At 35.5% G+C, this 16,146-nt stretch overlaps 1 protein-coding gene across 1 annotated transcript; it reads left to right on the top strand.

The window, feature by feature from the left end:
• Positions 1–5,710: 5,710 nt before the first annotated feature.
• On the top strand, positions 5,711–15,397 carry dclre1b (DNA cross-link repair 1B). Its single transcript, XM_007231929.4, has 5 exons — positions 5,711–8,064; positions 8,731–8,896; positions 9,542–9,724; positions 10,780–11,338; positions 12,709–15,397. Exons 1-5 carry the CDS (start codon positions 7,873–7,875, stop codon positions 13,388–13,390), a joined length of 1,782 nt encoding a protein of 593 aa, XP_007231991.3. The 5' UTR covers positions 5,711–7,872; the 3' UTR covers positions 13,391–15,397.
• The last annotated feature ends 749 nt before the right edge of the window (positions 15,398–16,146 follow it).

The raw sequence follows: 16,146 nt of genomic DNA, 5'->3' as shown, positions 1-16,146 counted from the left end.
TGTGATTGTGACAGTTGCTGAAGCGTTATAAAAGCTAAAAAAAAAAAAAAAAAGGAAATTAGGTGGGTCTTCATGGAATCAGTCTGATTGGCTCAGCCCCTGATGTTGGTAGAGTTTAGGCATGCAGTTATCTCATACTAGATACTACACTGCATACTGATGTAATGAGCAGCATGCAGAATATAGTGTAAGTGGGTTGGTACAAGGAGTGGAGCTTAAGCTCTGCATACACCCCAATCCAGATTCCAATACTTGACTGGAACCTGGATTTTGGGTGCAGATTTAAAGAGCCACTAAACCCTTAACCATATTTTTTTCTTTCCATTAATAGCAGAAATATGTTCCTTTAAAGTAATCTGTGTACTTTGGTATGCAGACACATCGCAATATGCTGCTGTTGCTGCAACTCAGCTCAATCAGCTCTTCCTCCTGCCCCGCCCCTAAACCCATACATCACCCAGTGTCCGTCCCTAAATACCCCTTCCATTTTTTTAGCCTTTTTAAATTTTAGCAGAGGGTCTAGTGCCCCATTAAAGACCTGTGTAAATCTAGGGGGTGTTATTTATTTTATTTTTTTTAGAGAGCTGGTAAAACAGCCATTCAAAATTAAGCAACACAAAATAAACCATAAAATAAGGATATTATATAGAAACAAGCATATTTATCATTTATCATTATACCCTTACTACCCACTGCCTTAATACATATTTATAATAATGATAAACGTATTCCATATCGAATGAGTGCAGTAATGAAATTCAGACATTACATTTAGCACTTAGGGTGTAATATAAAATTCACATGCAGCAAATCACCCACTAGGCTTGACAAATCATAGCAGTAAGTATCAGTATTTTTGTTGTTATTGTTATTATAAGTAGCAATTATTGATGGCACTCTAAACATTATGTAGACTAAAGGCATGCTGCATTTCACCAAAATTGTGCAGCCCTTATACTGTATATGCAGACTCTATATGCAGCTCTGGAAATAAATAAGAGACCACTTCTGTTTCTGAATCAGTTTCTCTGATTCTGCTATTTATAGGTTTATGTTTGAGTAAAATTCACATTGTTGTCTTATCTTATAAACTACAGACAACATTTCATCCATATTCCAAATAAAAGTATTGCTTTTTAGAGCATTTGTTTGCAGAAAATGAGAAAGATGCAGAGCTTTCAGACCTTAAATAATGCAAAGAAAACAAGTTCATATTCCTAAAGAGTTTTATTGGTTCAGAAATCAATATTCGGTGGAATAACCAAGGTTTTTAATCACAGTTTCCATGCATCTTGGCATGTTCTCCTCCACCAGTCTTACACACTGCTTTTGGATAACGTTATGTCACTCCTGGTGCAAAAATTCAAGCAGTTCAGTTTGGTTTGATGGCTTGTGATCATCCATCTTCCTCTTGATTATATTCCAGAGGTTTTCAATTTGGTAAAATCAAAGAAACTCATAATTTTTAAGCGGTCTGTTATTTTTTTTCTCAGAGCTGTATATATCTTAGTATATACATATATGTGTATACTAAGAGAGGGGGATGGTATGGTACAGTGGTATGTGGGTATGTCCTGGGGAGATACTGGAGGAGAGGGAAATATACAGGCAGCTGGAGCAGGTTATTATAGGCCATGAAGATTCTTTTGCCTTTCAGCTATGAGAGCATGAGTGTGTGTGCGTGAATTTGTGTGTATCTGTGTGTATGTATGTGCGGTGTGTGTGTAAATGAGCTAGGGAAAAAGAGTGTGCATGTGTGTAAGCGCTAGTGCTGGATGACTGCAGGACACTGTAGAAGGGGGAGAGAGTCAATTAATATTTATCCAGCTTTTGTGTCCGGAGCACAGCAGCTCTAGCTCTAGCTTTGGGATAATCAGATGATTCTTCACAAATGTTATCAGACCTGCATAAATAAAGGTGTGTTCAGGGTTCAAATCGTGAGTAATTATATAACCCATATCAGTATTATACAATTTGTACATGTTCTCTGCTGTAAAAGCCCCTTTAGCTGTATGTTTTAAAGGGAACACTGGAGCCATGCATTGTAGTCTGGAGTCTATTTTTCTGTGCAGTAGCTTTCATTCTGCGGCCAAACTGGAAACACTGGAAACATTTCCTGTGAAAAAAAACAACAACACACACTCATACTGATACACTTGGACACTACTATGATGTTTATCTGTACACGATACATGCTTTTTATTTTTTATGCACTAGTCAACAGATACAAAAATGAATCTGAAGTTGAAATGTGTCAATCTGTACATAAATATATATATTTGCATATTTTTTTTTTGCATACATGAAACACTTGAATGACTGCTGGTGTTTCTCACATCACTCCATGTGCCATCAGACTTCTGCCAAAATACAGGATGGATGAAGGAATCACAGCTGTTCTTAATTTAGTAATATAAGCTGGTGTGAAGTAAGTGCAGTGGGTCCATAATTGTTTGCAAGCAATTGTGGAGATACAATGATTTGTACATGATCTCTATTTCTGAGTAAATGGGAATAATGGGCTACTCAATTCTGTGTCTTGTCTTCACTGATGTTTATTATTTATATCTTGGTCCTGGAAAAAATTAGATTTAAAGATGTACTAGATGTAATAAATGGTTTAAATTGAAAAAAAAAAAAAAACAAGCTATGAATATACTGTATATTAAGGTCTTAAGAGGGACATGTTATGCAAAACTCACTTTTTGTTGCATGCTTTTGTTTTTCCACTTGTGGCTTGACTGCCACTATAAAATCTCCAAGCGCAAAACAATCCATCCGTTGATGTTCTGTAAATTAGTTTTTGTTACCAATATCACACACACTAGATCAGATGAAGATCTGTATTTCAAGCTGCTGATTCAGATCTTTAGCCAACAGACTTTGTCTGAGGGAGGGATCTGTACCTACTTTCCATGGAAAGTAAGCAAACGAGGGAGATGTAAGCGCCTTCAAATAAGCATGAACATTAAGCATGAACTAACTTGTGGTAAACGCTCAGCGTAAACACTGGGCATGGCCAGCAACAGTTTATTTACAGAAAAGTGACAGAGCCCTTAAATGGCTCATTCTGAAAGGGACCGAAACTCATATAGAATAGAGCTGGTGAGATCTCTTTATGTGAAAGAAATTTTGTGCAAATGACTTTCTGGACATGTTTAGTATATAGCCCATAGGCTTATTTTATTCTACTTGTGTGAAGAGAGGTATAATATGCCCCCTTTAAATATTTAAATAAGCTATCCTACACAGTAAACTTAGCACTTTGCCCTACTGAAAGGGTAGCTGGTTGACCACCATGATTAACATGATCAAGCATAACCAAATCAAACTGAACATATACCATGCCAATCTAGTCAAGAGATGGTTAAATAGCAATTTATGTCTAGATAATCAGCTTTTTAACCACCTTAGCCATTAAAGACCAGCTTAGACCATATATATATATATATATATATATATATATATATATATATATATATATATATATATATATATATATATATATATATATGAAGCCTTTAGGAATTACAGCCATTTTTTCTACAAAGCCTTCTTAAAAAAATAATTGGACACATTTTTTCAAAAGCTATTTTATGTGCTCCAAAGGCTGTCCCCTAATTAATCCATCATTAATTAGGCAGGTAAAAGATCTGCAACTGATTCCTGGTGTGGCATTTGCATTTGAAAGCTGTTCCTTTAAACCCATAACAAAATGCTGTCAAAGGTGCTCTTAATGGAAGGAAAACAGACCATCATTAGGCTGATTGTGCAAGTGTCCACATATTTTGGGGCCTAAATGTACCAAAAAGGCTGTACCAGTTTTGAGCAGGATTTTTTATCTTGGTAATCAGTGAAAACTTATAAAAAATATGAATTCCTGTTTATTTGTTTTTCCTCTTTGTCTGTTTTAGAGCTGTGTAAGCTATACTGCTGTTAACAGCATTGCTAACATTCATGTTATATATTATCATTAATGAGTAAAATACCCTAATGTCTCAAATAATTGCTGAAGTATATATTTTTAAGAAGGGCTGGTTATAATTTGGGCTTACATTCCCCATTTATTGGTCTGAGCACCTAGCATTGCAGAAGAAATCATTTTTACAGCTTTTTAAAAGAGTATAAACATAAAAAAAACATATAATAAGTGGCAAAAATGAGTAATAAATGACAAATTGTCACAGTGTGTGTGGGTGTGTGTGTTTTATCACAAGCTAAAACCTTAACTAACCTCCCATAATTGGCTTCATACATTGGCCATTAAACGCCTGTCCATCACACACCAACACACAATGACAGGCCCACCTAACACTCAACCTCCACACTCCAGTCTACCTTAAGGGGCTTCATTAAATTTCCTGTAGGCCCTGCAGGCGCTGTAGAGGGGGAGGTGTTGCTGTGAGTTAGCCTACGCAGCAATATTATGTCAGAACATTTCTTTTCATTAAAATCTTCTCATGAAAATCGTCAACAATGAATGCTATTCAACACTATTTCAGATTGTATAGTTGATTCATATCCTCTCATATCCTCTCCACAATCGCTTTATACAACACAATCACTCTTAATTATCCATTAATGATAACAGCCACTCAGGAAGTGTGTTATGTTTGCCAACCATTTCCGAGAAATCCTTCATAAACGCCCAGTGTAAAGTCAAGATGGTTGGTAGGAGGGTGAACTTTGTGTGACCCACCACCAGCCCATAATAAATCATATCACATAAATGTCTGGCCAGATTTCAGAACAGCTAGTATGCACTTCATGTTTATATTAGCTTATTTATGGGGATATTATTTTCAAATCCTATAATGTGTCGCCCTCTAGTGGATATTTATGTTTTCTTTATCACAGCACCATAAATTGACAAACAGAATTTCTAGATAATGTATTTATTAGGTATTAATTAATCATTGTGTCCCATAACTTTGGCCATCTCTCATGGAAGCTAAAAACACTCTAGACAGACATGACTCTCAAATCCATCATTGACCATCAGAAAAAAATTGCATTTCATTTGTAAATCAAGGGACCAGAGCCTGGAGAAAGAGTGCAGAGACACACAGTCCAATCTGCTTGAGGTCTAGTGTGAAGTTTCCACAATCAGTGATGGTTTGGAGAGACATGTCATCTGCTGGTGTTGATCCACTGTGTTCTATCAAGTCTAAAGTCAGTGCAGTTTTGTTTTCCCAGAAAATCTTACAGCACTTCATGCTTTCCCACTGCTGACAACTTTTATGGAGATGCAGATTTCATTTTCCAGCAGGATTTGGCACACTGCCCACACTGCTAAAAGTACCTATTAGTCTTATATAATATTCTAATTTACTGAGATACTGATTTTTGGGGTTTTCATTGGCTGTAAGCCATAATCATCAACACTAAATAATTGATAAACGCTTAAAATAGATCACTCTGTGTGTAATACATCTATAAAACATATGAGTTTCACAATTTAAACTTAATTACTGAAATAGTAATTATAGAAAAGTAACTTTTTTAATGATATTATTTTTTTTGAGATGCACTAGTATAAATGTGACAAGTGATTCAGCTCAAACTTTTAATACACCTTTTATTGGGTTATTATTAACCGTTTCTTCCTAAGATATGAAAACTGCACACATGTATTTTTTCGATTCCTAATGACATATAAAGAGTTAAACTTTACATTAAATTGGTGTACTGTGTCTTTAAGGAAGGCGGCGCCGAGCGGAAACAGGTTTGTTTTGGCGGCTCAAACGAATGAAAGAAAGCAGAGAGCAGAGCAGTTTACTGTACGGGTTAAGAGCCGAGATTATCTCAGAATATGAGCCTCAGAATAAGTCTGTAACTGTTAGATTTCCAGATCTGTAGCTATAAAGAATAAAGGCCGCAAACGCGCAGAGCTGCAGCTGCCAGAGACCACCGCTGTCTGCACCAGTGCAGACCCTGCAGCAGCTGAACATAGCCAGCTAGCCTAGCATAACACAGGCAGCACCAGGGCTAGATTACTTGCTATTTTAGCTACCGCTAGCTTTGTTTTTTCATCTCTGAACCAACTAACATTTTATTAATATTCTTAGAAAAACTGTAAAAATACAAACGAACCTTAATATTAACCATTGTTTTTGAAGATATCTAACGCTAGCTAGCTAATATTACAGCCTGGGCCAGTTAGCTAGCTAAAGCTAATGACAAAAACAAAAGCAGTTCTCCGTTTAAATAACCTATAACTTATAACAGCTAACTAAATAGATCATATAAGAAATATTAGCTAAATAATTGAGTTAGCTAACTAGCTATCTTTATTGGTTAGATAAGCTGTTAGAATGTTGGGTTGATCTCAATCTATAACTAACAATCTATAACTAGCTTTGTTTTTTTTTCATGTCTGAAACAACTCACATTATATTAATATTATTAGCAAACATGTACAAATATGTAACTTACCTTTATATTAATCCTTGTTTTTTTTGCAGATAGCTAAGTTAACTCTAGCTAACTTACCTATGTAATATTGCAGCCTGGACCTAAATAGCCTGGTAACTAACTAGATAACTAAACAGACCATATAAGGGATATTAGCTAGATAACGGAGTTAGGTAACTAGCTATCTTTTTATTAGTTAATTATTAGTTAACTAGCTAAGCTAGCTAGCTAATATTACAGCCTGGGCCTAACTATGTTAGCCTGGTAACTAACTAGCTATCTAGCTAATTAAGTATACCATATAAGGAATATTAGCTAGATAATTGATTTAGCTAACTATCTATATTTATTAGGTAATTATTAGTTAGCTTAGCTAGCAAGGTAATATTACAGCCTAGGCCTAACTATGTTAGCCTGGTAACTAATTAGCTATCTAGCTAATTAAGTATACCATATAAGGAATATTAGCTAGATAATTGAGTTAGCTCACTAGCTATATTTATTAGGTAAGTATTAGTTAGCTAAGCTAGCTAGGTAATATTACAGCCTAGGCCTAACTAGCTTGGTAACTAACTAAGCTAACTAGGTAACTATCTAGCTAACTAAATAGACCGTATAATAAATATTAGCTAACTTCTATTGAGTTAGCTAACTTGCTATCTTTTTTATCAGTTAGTTATTTGTTAGCTAAGCAAGCTAGCTAAATATTACAGCCTGGGCCTTACTAGCTTGGTAACTAACTAGCTATCTAGCTAACTAAATAGATCATATAAGGGATATTAACTAGATAATTGAGTGAATTAGCTAACTAGCTATCTTTTTATTAGTTAGTTATTAGTTAACTAGCTAAGCTAGCTAGCTAATATTGCAGCCTGGGCCTAACTAGGTTAGCTTGAAAACTAACTAGCTATCTAGCTAAGTAAATAGAACACATGAGAAATATTAGCCAAATAACTGAGTTAGCTAAGTTAACTAACTGTCTTTACTAGCTAGTTATGTTAGAAAGTTTAACTTAGTTATATTAATCTAATTACTAGCTTTCTTTTTTCATGTCTGAAATAACTGACATTTTATTAGTATCATTAGCAAACGGGAAAATATGAACCTTCGTAATAATTCTTGTTTTCTGCAGATAGCTAACATAAAGCTAGCTAGCTAATAATACAGCTTGGGGCAGTTAGCCTTTGCTAGCTAAAGCTAATGACAAAGACAAAAGCAGGGCTCTGTGTAAAATAACCTTGGTTAAATAGCTATAGTTACAACAGCCAAGTTAGCCAACTAGCTAGCTAAATAGCTCAGATTAGGAATATATATATATTAGGAATATAGCTAAGTTAGTGGTTAAATGGCTGCTATAAACACGTGGTTAGCTAACTAGCTAAGGTACAGCGTTAACTAAATGGCCTGAGCCCCGCACTGCCTGCCTTAGTCTCCACATGTTTCTGTAGTTAACTAAAGATGAACGGGAAAGTTATTCCTCACACCCCCATCGCTGTTGACTTTTGGCAGCTGAGAAAGTGCCACCATGTCCGGCTGTTCTTCCTCTCCCACATGCACACTGACCACACCTGCGGCCTCACCTCCACCTGGAGCAACAGACCCATCTACTGCTCACCTGTCACTGCCAAACTCCTACAGCTCAAACTGCAGGTGAGTGTTGGCTTCTGACCTGTATGGATCCAAGCTGATTGTTCTGTAGACTCTGTTATAAAGTACCAGGCAATTTAAATTGTACATGTGTTCCTGTATAGCTTTAGTGTATTCAATATTAAATTTACAATGTAAAAAAATTAAATAAAAAAAGAATAAAACACATTGAATAAGAAGAAGTGTGTCTAAATGGTTGACTGGTACTGTATATTTACTAGTAATAATAGAAGATCTAAATAATAAAGTCATCCAGACTAGACACATTACCAGGACGACATATGCTTTAATGTACTTATTTTAGATGTCTACTGTTCTACAGAATTAAGAATAATAGTGTTATTGATATCCTGAATGACATTTTCTACTAGTCACCCTGGAGGTATCAGAAATTTAAGTTGTAAAAATGTAATTTGTAGATATCTGTAACTGCAGTTTTTACTAGTCAAAATGAACTTCAGACTAGTCACATGTCTTTATAGATCTGTAGATATGATACTGCTAAACAAAATTCAGATAATTTACTAGTAAAAACAGAGTTGTGTAATGTGATACTGGCAAAAACGACAATTGCATTATCCTTTCACTCAGGTCTTATTAAAGCCTCAGCATTTCACAAATTCAGCATGCTTTTGTAATTTTAAATATAATTTGCTTCTCTCTAAACAGGTGAAGGAAAAATGGATCCATGCTCTGGAGGTTGGAGAAGCGCACATGTTGCCGTTGGATGACATTGGGAAAGAAAAACTGACCGTCACTCTTATTGACGCTAACCACTGTCCCGGGGCAGTGATGTTTTTCTTCGAGGGCTACTTTGGTACTATTCTTTACACTGGTAAGATTTTCTTTATTTTAATGTTTAATAGAACTTAAAAGAAGGTTAAAAACATTAAATATTTATTAGGCTTTTTTTGAGAGAAAGAAAATTCACTTCCGTGAAAATTAGTCACCCCTTTGCTACAGTAACACCACAGCCATTGCTTTAGTATAGAGATTATTGATATATTGAAAACATTAACAGTTACAATGTTAAAATGTTTGTAACACCAAAACCAAAACATGCTGTATATTTAAATAGCAATTATCTAACTGTTGCCTTTACTTGCAATATGGAATTAAATCACACTTTCACTGTGACTTGTGTAGCAGGTTGGATATTATGATGTAAATAATATATTATATCTTGAATAAAATAGTTATATTTTATCATATTTACCATATATTGCCCAGCCATAGGTAGAGTTTGAATTACCTGAATAGTCTGAGATCTGGATATGCACTTTTGTATTATTGTCTGTACTATATATGACTGTAATACCCATTGGGAACAATGACATACCATGTTTATTCAAAATCTTTTTTTGTTAACAGGATTGTTGTTTGATTTTAACAATCAAAACTATAAAGAAAACTATTACAAATTAACCATAACTATTTCTCTAACTTGTTTGCTTGTTTATTTCTTGTTTGTTTTAAACAGGAGATTTTCGCTACACTCCGTCTATGCTGCGTGAGCCATGTCTGAGGAACAACACGACCATAGACGTGCTTTATCTGGACAACACTAACTGTGACCCAACGCGCTCTCTTCCTTCTCGACAGCGAGCCTGTCAGCAGATTAAAGAGATCATACGAAGCCATCCAAACTACACTGTGGTCATTGGTGAGGCTTACAGTTTACAGTGCTTAGTTACTGCAGATCTTACTAAACACGACAAATATATAAAGTCTGTTAGATATTTATATAATGTTTATAGTTATATTAAGTTAAATACCAGTGTAATATAGAATCACTTGAAGGGTGGCCACTGAATATTTCTGCTCTCCGCTCAAAGCTTTGTATCTCCACAATTACAGTTTTGCAGAAGGAGAAATTAATAGTTTACATGAATCATGATCACAATTTACAATACATAATAAACAACTATTTGTGTTATGCATTTATGCAATAAATAATTATAGTCAGGCTTATAATGCCTACTGAATGCAATATATTGTCTTATAAATGTGTTTATAGAATCATGTGGCGATAAATAAAAAAATCAGTAAATCAACCTTTTATTTTTTACTCAGGAAAACATGAAGGGAAACCTTTATTTTCAGTGAAGCCCAGCATTTACAACTTAAAGGGACTGAAAAATACTTTAATATTTTAATTTAAATCATCAATTTAATTAGAGTAAGCTAATTTAAGGAACTTCATAAACAAAACAATAAAATATTATTTGGCAAAGCCATTAGAAAAACAAAATTATGATTTTGAAAATAAATACATTCAAAATAAAGGAATAAGTGGACAGGCTAAAATGTCAATTAAAAAGATAGAATAATAAAAAAGACAAATAAAAAATAATGAAAGACTAAAACTATGAAGTAGCTAAAAATAACACTTCGATAATAAAAAAAAGAGAATAAAATAAATAAAAAGGTAGAAGGCCAAAAGGTAAAACAAATTAAAATTAAAAACATAAAATGACAAAATAAATAAAAAAGCTAAAAGAAAAACAGTGACAGGGTGTCGGAAAGTGGGTAGAAATTAAAAGATTAAATATGTGTTACCAAATATTCTTTTGCAAGTAATTTTGGAGCATTTCTATTGGCTCATTCATTATGATTTTTTTTTACACAAACCTACCTGGTTAATATTATGCCAAAAATAAACTATTAAAATATTGTATTGCATACTGTATTACTATAAAGAAATCTCTCTGTTCTTAGGTCTCTATGCTCTAGGTAAGGAGTCTCTGCTGGTGCAGTTGGCGCTGGAGTTTAAGACGTGGGTGGAGGTGGATACGGCGCGTCTGCAGACTCTGCGTGTGCTGGAGCTTCCGGATGTGTTCACCACAGAGCCTGGTGCCGGGCGCATCCGTGCAGTGTCTCAGTCCGAGATCACTGCCTCTAACCTGCTGGCCTGGAATAAGGAGCAGCCCACCATGGCCATACTCCCCACCAGTCGGCCTGTGGTGTCCTGCCACCCGAACGTCTATGTGGTGCCTTACTCAGACCACTCCTCCTACCAGGAGCTGGAGGACTTTGTCTCGGCTCTGCGGCCGATATCGCTGGTGCCCATCGTGGGCAGCTGCATGCCTTACTTCTCCGCCCTCCTGAGTCCACGGAGGAAGCGCAGGGACGTGGTGGTACCAGAATCAGTACAGAACTACATGACGTCTAAGATCAGCGTTCAGACTTTCGGTATCAGCACGGCTTGTGCGCACCACCGTCCGTTGCGCTCAGTGCCTCGAGGGGTGGTGTTTGACTCCCCCAGACAGAGACCCAGGTAAGTGTTCAACAAACTTACTCACAAGAGAACACCTCACAACTCGCACAAGTGTAGGTGTTCCCAAGCCATCCCCTTTAAGGTTACATTAGAGCTGGGCGATAAATCGATTTTATCAATATATTCGAATTTACAGTTAAGGATGTATTTTTATGAAAATGTATTTTCTCTCAGTTTTAAATTCCGCCAGCTATGCTCCCTTCTGGGTTCCTGTAGTTCAGAGTGACGCACACACACACAAACAAACACAGTTTTACAGCGACCAACGCAGACCAAGCAAGTCCTCGCTGTAAGATGTGTTTGAAAACTGTTTTATTCGAAGGATTTACTCGAAGTGCTGCTCCCAGTGGAATTAAGAATCACTCGAGAGCTGGAGGAGGACACACATGCCGCATATGACACTAAAGTCGCACATTGTTGTTTTCACAGCTTAATAACCCTAGAATGCCTCAACACATCCCATAAAACATATATTTGGCTTGAAAGAAATCCTACCGTTTCTAAAACCTACCGCTTCGCAAACTAATGTTTTAAAGTAGATTTCAGTGTCTGTTGAGTTTCTCCACAGCTGTGTGTATATACATATATATATAGTATACAGCTCTGGAAAAAAAAATAATAGACCACTTAAAAATGATGAGTTTTTTTTATTTTACCAAATTGTAAACCTCTGGAATATAATCAAGAGGAAGATGGATGATCACAAGCCATCAAACCAAGCTGAACTGGTTGACTTTTTGCACCAGGAGTAGCATAAAGTTATCCAAAAGCAGTGTGTGAGACTGGTGGAGGAGAACATGCTAAGATGCATAAAAACTGCATTAAAAAATATTCGCCCAAATATTCATTTCTGTTCTCTTTAAACTTCATGAATATGAACTTGTTTTCTCTGCATCTTTTTTGTTGTTTCAGTCTTTTCTCAATTCTCTAAATGACAATATTTGTATTAGGAATTTGGGAGAAATGTTGTCTGACGTTTATAGAATGAAACAACAATGTTCATTTTACTTAAACATATACCTATAAATAGCAAAACCAGTAAAACTGATCCAGATACTGAAGTGGTCTTTTAATTTTTTTCAGAGCTGTATATAATATTATTTTATTTGTTTTTTTTTTGTTTTTTTTTGTTTTTTTATCAGTGCAAGTTTAAAACTAAGCTATGTTAGAGAAAGATTTCTAAAAGAACCATTTCTTTTATTTTTAGTATTATTAATTTTTTTTTTTTTTTTTTATTGCTCAGCTCTAGGTAACACTTAGTGATAAATTCATTAATATATTCGTTTGCATACTGCTGTCCCGTGACTTATGGCAAAACAGTGTACTGTGATTAATTGTACTATATTTGTTTCTGTATCACTCACTATTAGAAGCTCCAGGTCTGATGACGCTGACTCCAGTGCTATGGACGTGGATAATGATGAGGAGGATGATGTTGCTTTAGAAGTAGATGACTCTGAAGCAGACGTCAGCTCAGACTGCATCTTATTGGACATGAGCTCTGATCTCACTCATGGTATGACCACGCCACTACGCAGAGGTCTAGATCTGGTTCTAGTCCCGTCCGATGACGACTCCACTGTCGACGGCCTCATCGATGTGAACGAGTCCCTCCTCGCCATTCAGAACATCAAGTCTCCCAGTACTAAAAGCACCAGCGAGACTGAGAGCCTGACCAGTGCCACTGCTCTGAGCCCTCACTTTAAAAACATCCAGAAGAAGAGAAGCCCCCAGATGGGCAGCACTAACACAAGAGTGATGAGCTCAGCGATGGACAGCATCGACCTTCATGACAGCACCTGTATGACGGCCTCAGCGGCTTCCACACCACCCGAAACACAGCCCGAGACTTCCAGTCAGTCTTACAGGAACGAGAGGGAGAGGCTGGAGCAGTGGGTACTTAACAACCTCACTTTTCCAGAGGAGGAATTCAGAAGTCAGTATGGGATTGTTCAAGGTTTACACAAGCTGTATCCCCTCGCTCCAATCAACGTGCCAAAACCAGAAGGTGATCCTTTAGAAGCTGCAATTCAGAGATTGAAGTCAAAATAGGAAATAATGTGAACGCAACCACATGTAGTATTGTAAATTATCATGCTGCTTTCATCACACAGCCTTGGTATTAACTAGGAATGCTCTGAATGGAACGTATTTGGACAAAAATCAACAAAATTAAGCATTTATATGATGGCCAACATCATTTTTTTTTTTTTTTTTGCAAGTTTTTATTACATTTGCCACTATTGAATAAATGACATAGCCTAAATATATACAGCTCTGGCAAGAGACCACTTCAGTTTGTGAATCAGTTTCTCTGATTTTGCTATTTATAGATATACGTTTGAGTAAAATGAATGTTGTTGTTTTATTTTATAAACCACAGACAACATTTCTCCCAAATAAAAAAAAATAGTAATTTAAACCATTTATTTGCAGAAAATGAGAAATGGTTGAAATAAGAAAAAAAGATGCAGAGCTTTCAGACCTCAAATAATAATAAAAAAAAAAACAAGTTCATATTCATAAAGTTTTAAGAGCTCAGAAATCAATATTTGGTGGAATAACCCTTGTTTTTAATCACAGTTTACTAATGATTCTTGGCATGTTCTACTCCATCACTCCACCAGTCTTACACACTGCTTTTGAATAACTTTATGCCTTTACTCCTGGTGCAAAGCTGTAAGCAGTTCAGCTTGGTTTGATGGTGTGTGAACATCCATCTTCCTCTTTATTATATTCCAGAGATTTTCAGTTTGGTAAAATCAAAGAAACTCATCACTTTTAAGTGGTCTCTTATTTTTTTTTCCAGAACTGTATTTGTGTCTTGCTTTTCAAACAAAAAAAGCAATTGGCTGCAAAACTACACTTATTAATTACTAATATTTAATACTTAACATTTTAATATCTCAGCAGGCATACCAAAAAAATGCACAGTACGTTTACCTCAACAGCTCTATTTGAATCATGATTTTTTTTAGAAGTGCAATTCTCGTCACACATTTACTTATCTATCCAGCTAGCAAGCTATAGCTACCTTATCAATGCTATTTTAATAAACAATTTACATCAGTAGTTCAATTGTAGGAGGAGAAGGTGGAGTGTGGGCCTGCCACTGCTGCTTAAAATGATTCTAAAGTTGAAGGAAACGTAGTATGACACAAAATATATTAGGCATTGTCTGGTGTATCTTTTCAATTATTTTCCACTTTCAGATGCGTATTTCCGTAACGGAATGTTCAGTGCATGCCTAGTGTTACCAGATAGATACCCTTTATGACGTGAACAGTTAATAATGAATGGATCATTCCAAGATTTCTTGGAATAAAATATTGTGGAAACTTTTGTGTGAAGTTGAAAGATTTTCTTACTTTTGTAAATTATTATTATTATTTTTATAATTTGTTTGTTTGTTTGTTTGTTTTGTTCTTTTGGTTTTTTTTTTGTGACTGCACCAGTTTGCATTGTTCATCTGTTCACTTATGACTGCAAGGTGCTCATTACTGCGTAAGTGTGATTCCTTTTTTGTTTCTATAATGTGTTAAAGGAAGGTTTGTGTGGGTTTTTTTTTTTTTTTTTTTTTGAGGTTTGTGAATATATAATTTATTTTAATAACCTTTTCAAGCACCTTAATTTTCTCAACCTGCCCCAACTATTATTTGTGTTGTGGCTTACATGTTTTCCCTAACACAGTGCCAACAATGTGAAAAGCTCAGTAGAAATGATCTACATGTTCACATTTAATTGTATATACTTTCATACTAGTTCAACTTTCACAGAAACTCCAGAGTGAAGTGTCTTACAACATTATTTACAGCGTTCAGTGTTGTGTTCTTTGGTGACATTGTTGTAAATCATTATGTTTTACCTCTTCATGTAGCCAAAGTTTTTGGATGCACTAATAATCCATCATTACATCTGTGTCTAATACTGTTTTTATACCCAACCATAACTGTATTTGTTGCTATAGTGCCAGGATGGGTTTTAATAAATGCCTTGGAAAGTAGAAAAGCCACTGTTTTGTACTGAAAATGTGAAGAATAAAGTTTGTTCTTAATTATAGTCTTCTTCTGTCTTTCTTTCTTTCTTTCTTTCTTTCTTTCTAGTGACTAAGGGTCACTAATTCCGTGAACTTTCACCAGAAGAAACCCTTGACGAGTCTCAGAAATCTCAGACCGATTATGGGCTCCGTCCAAATGGATGTACGGATGCTTTCAGATTGCATCTTTCAACAATTCCCACATATGTGTAGTGAGTATTTCTTGCTCCACCTAGTGGGGGTTGTAAAATGTAGCTTTACAGCAAAATAATTAGTATATGCAGCTTTGGAAAAAAATAAAAGACCACTTATAATGATGAGTTTCTTTGACTTTACCAAATTGTAAACCTCTGAACTATAATAAAAAGGAAGATGGATGATCACAAGCCATCCACAAGCCATCAAACCAAGCTGAACTACTTGAATCTTTGCTCCAGGAGTGGCATAAATTCATCCAAAAGCAGTGTGTAAGACTGGTGGAGGAGAACATGCCAAGATGCATGAAAGCTGTGGTTATTCCACCAAATATTGATTTCTGAACTCGTAAAACTTAATATTTAGACTTAAAACATGCTTACTTTGCATTATTTAAGGTCCGAAAGCTCCGCATCTTTTTTGTAATTTCAGTCATTTCTCATTTTCTGCAAATAAATGCTGTAAATGACAATATTTTTATTTTGGAATTTGGGAGAACTGTTGTCTGTAGTTTATAGAATAAAATAACAATGGTCATTTTCTCAAACATATACCTTTAAATAGCAAAATCAGAGAA

This window comes from Astyanax mexicanus, chromosome 12 (assembly GCF_023375975.1).
Source record: "Astyanax mexicanus isolate ESR-SI-001 chromosome 12, AstMex3_surface, whole genome shotgun sequence".
Taxonomy (NCBI): Eukaryota; Metazoa; Chordata; class Actinopteri; order Characiformes; family Acestrorhamphidae; genus Astyanax; species Astyanax mexicanus.
The sequence above is the reverse complement of the archived record's forward strand: the minus strand, read 5'-3'. Positions and strand labels throughout refer to the sequence as shown.

What these genes read in the sequence shown, in the direction of transcription:
- dclre1b (XM_007231929.4), top strand. Translation starts at nt 7,873, where the DNA reads ATGAACGGGAAAGTTATTCCTCACACCCCCATCGCTGTTGACTTTTGG. An exon ending in AAACTACACTGTGGTCATTG is followed by an intron (nt 9,725 to 10,779) that starts GTGAGGCTTACA and finishes CTCTGTTCTTAG; the next exon opens with GTCTCTATGCTCTAGGTAAG. An exon ending in TCCCCCAGACAGAGACCCAG is followed by an intron (nt 11,339 to 12,708) that starts GTAAGTGTTCAA and finishes ACTCACTATTAG; the next exon opens with AAGCTCCAGGTCTGATGACG.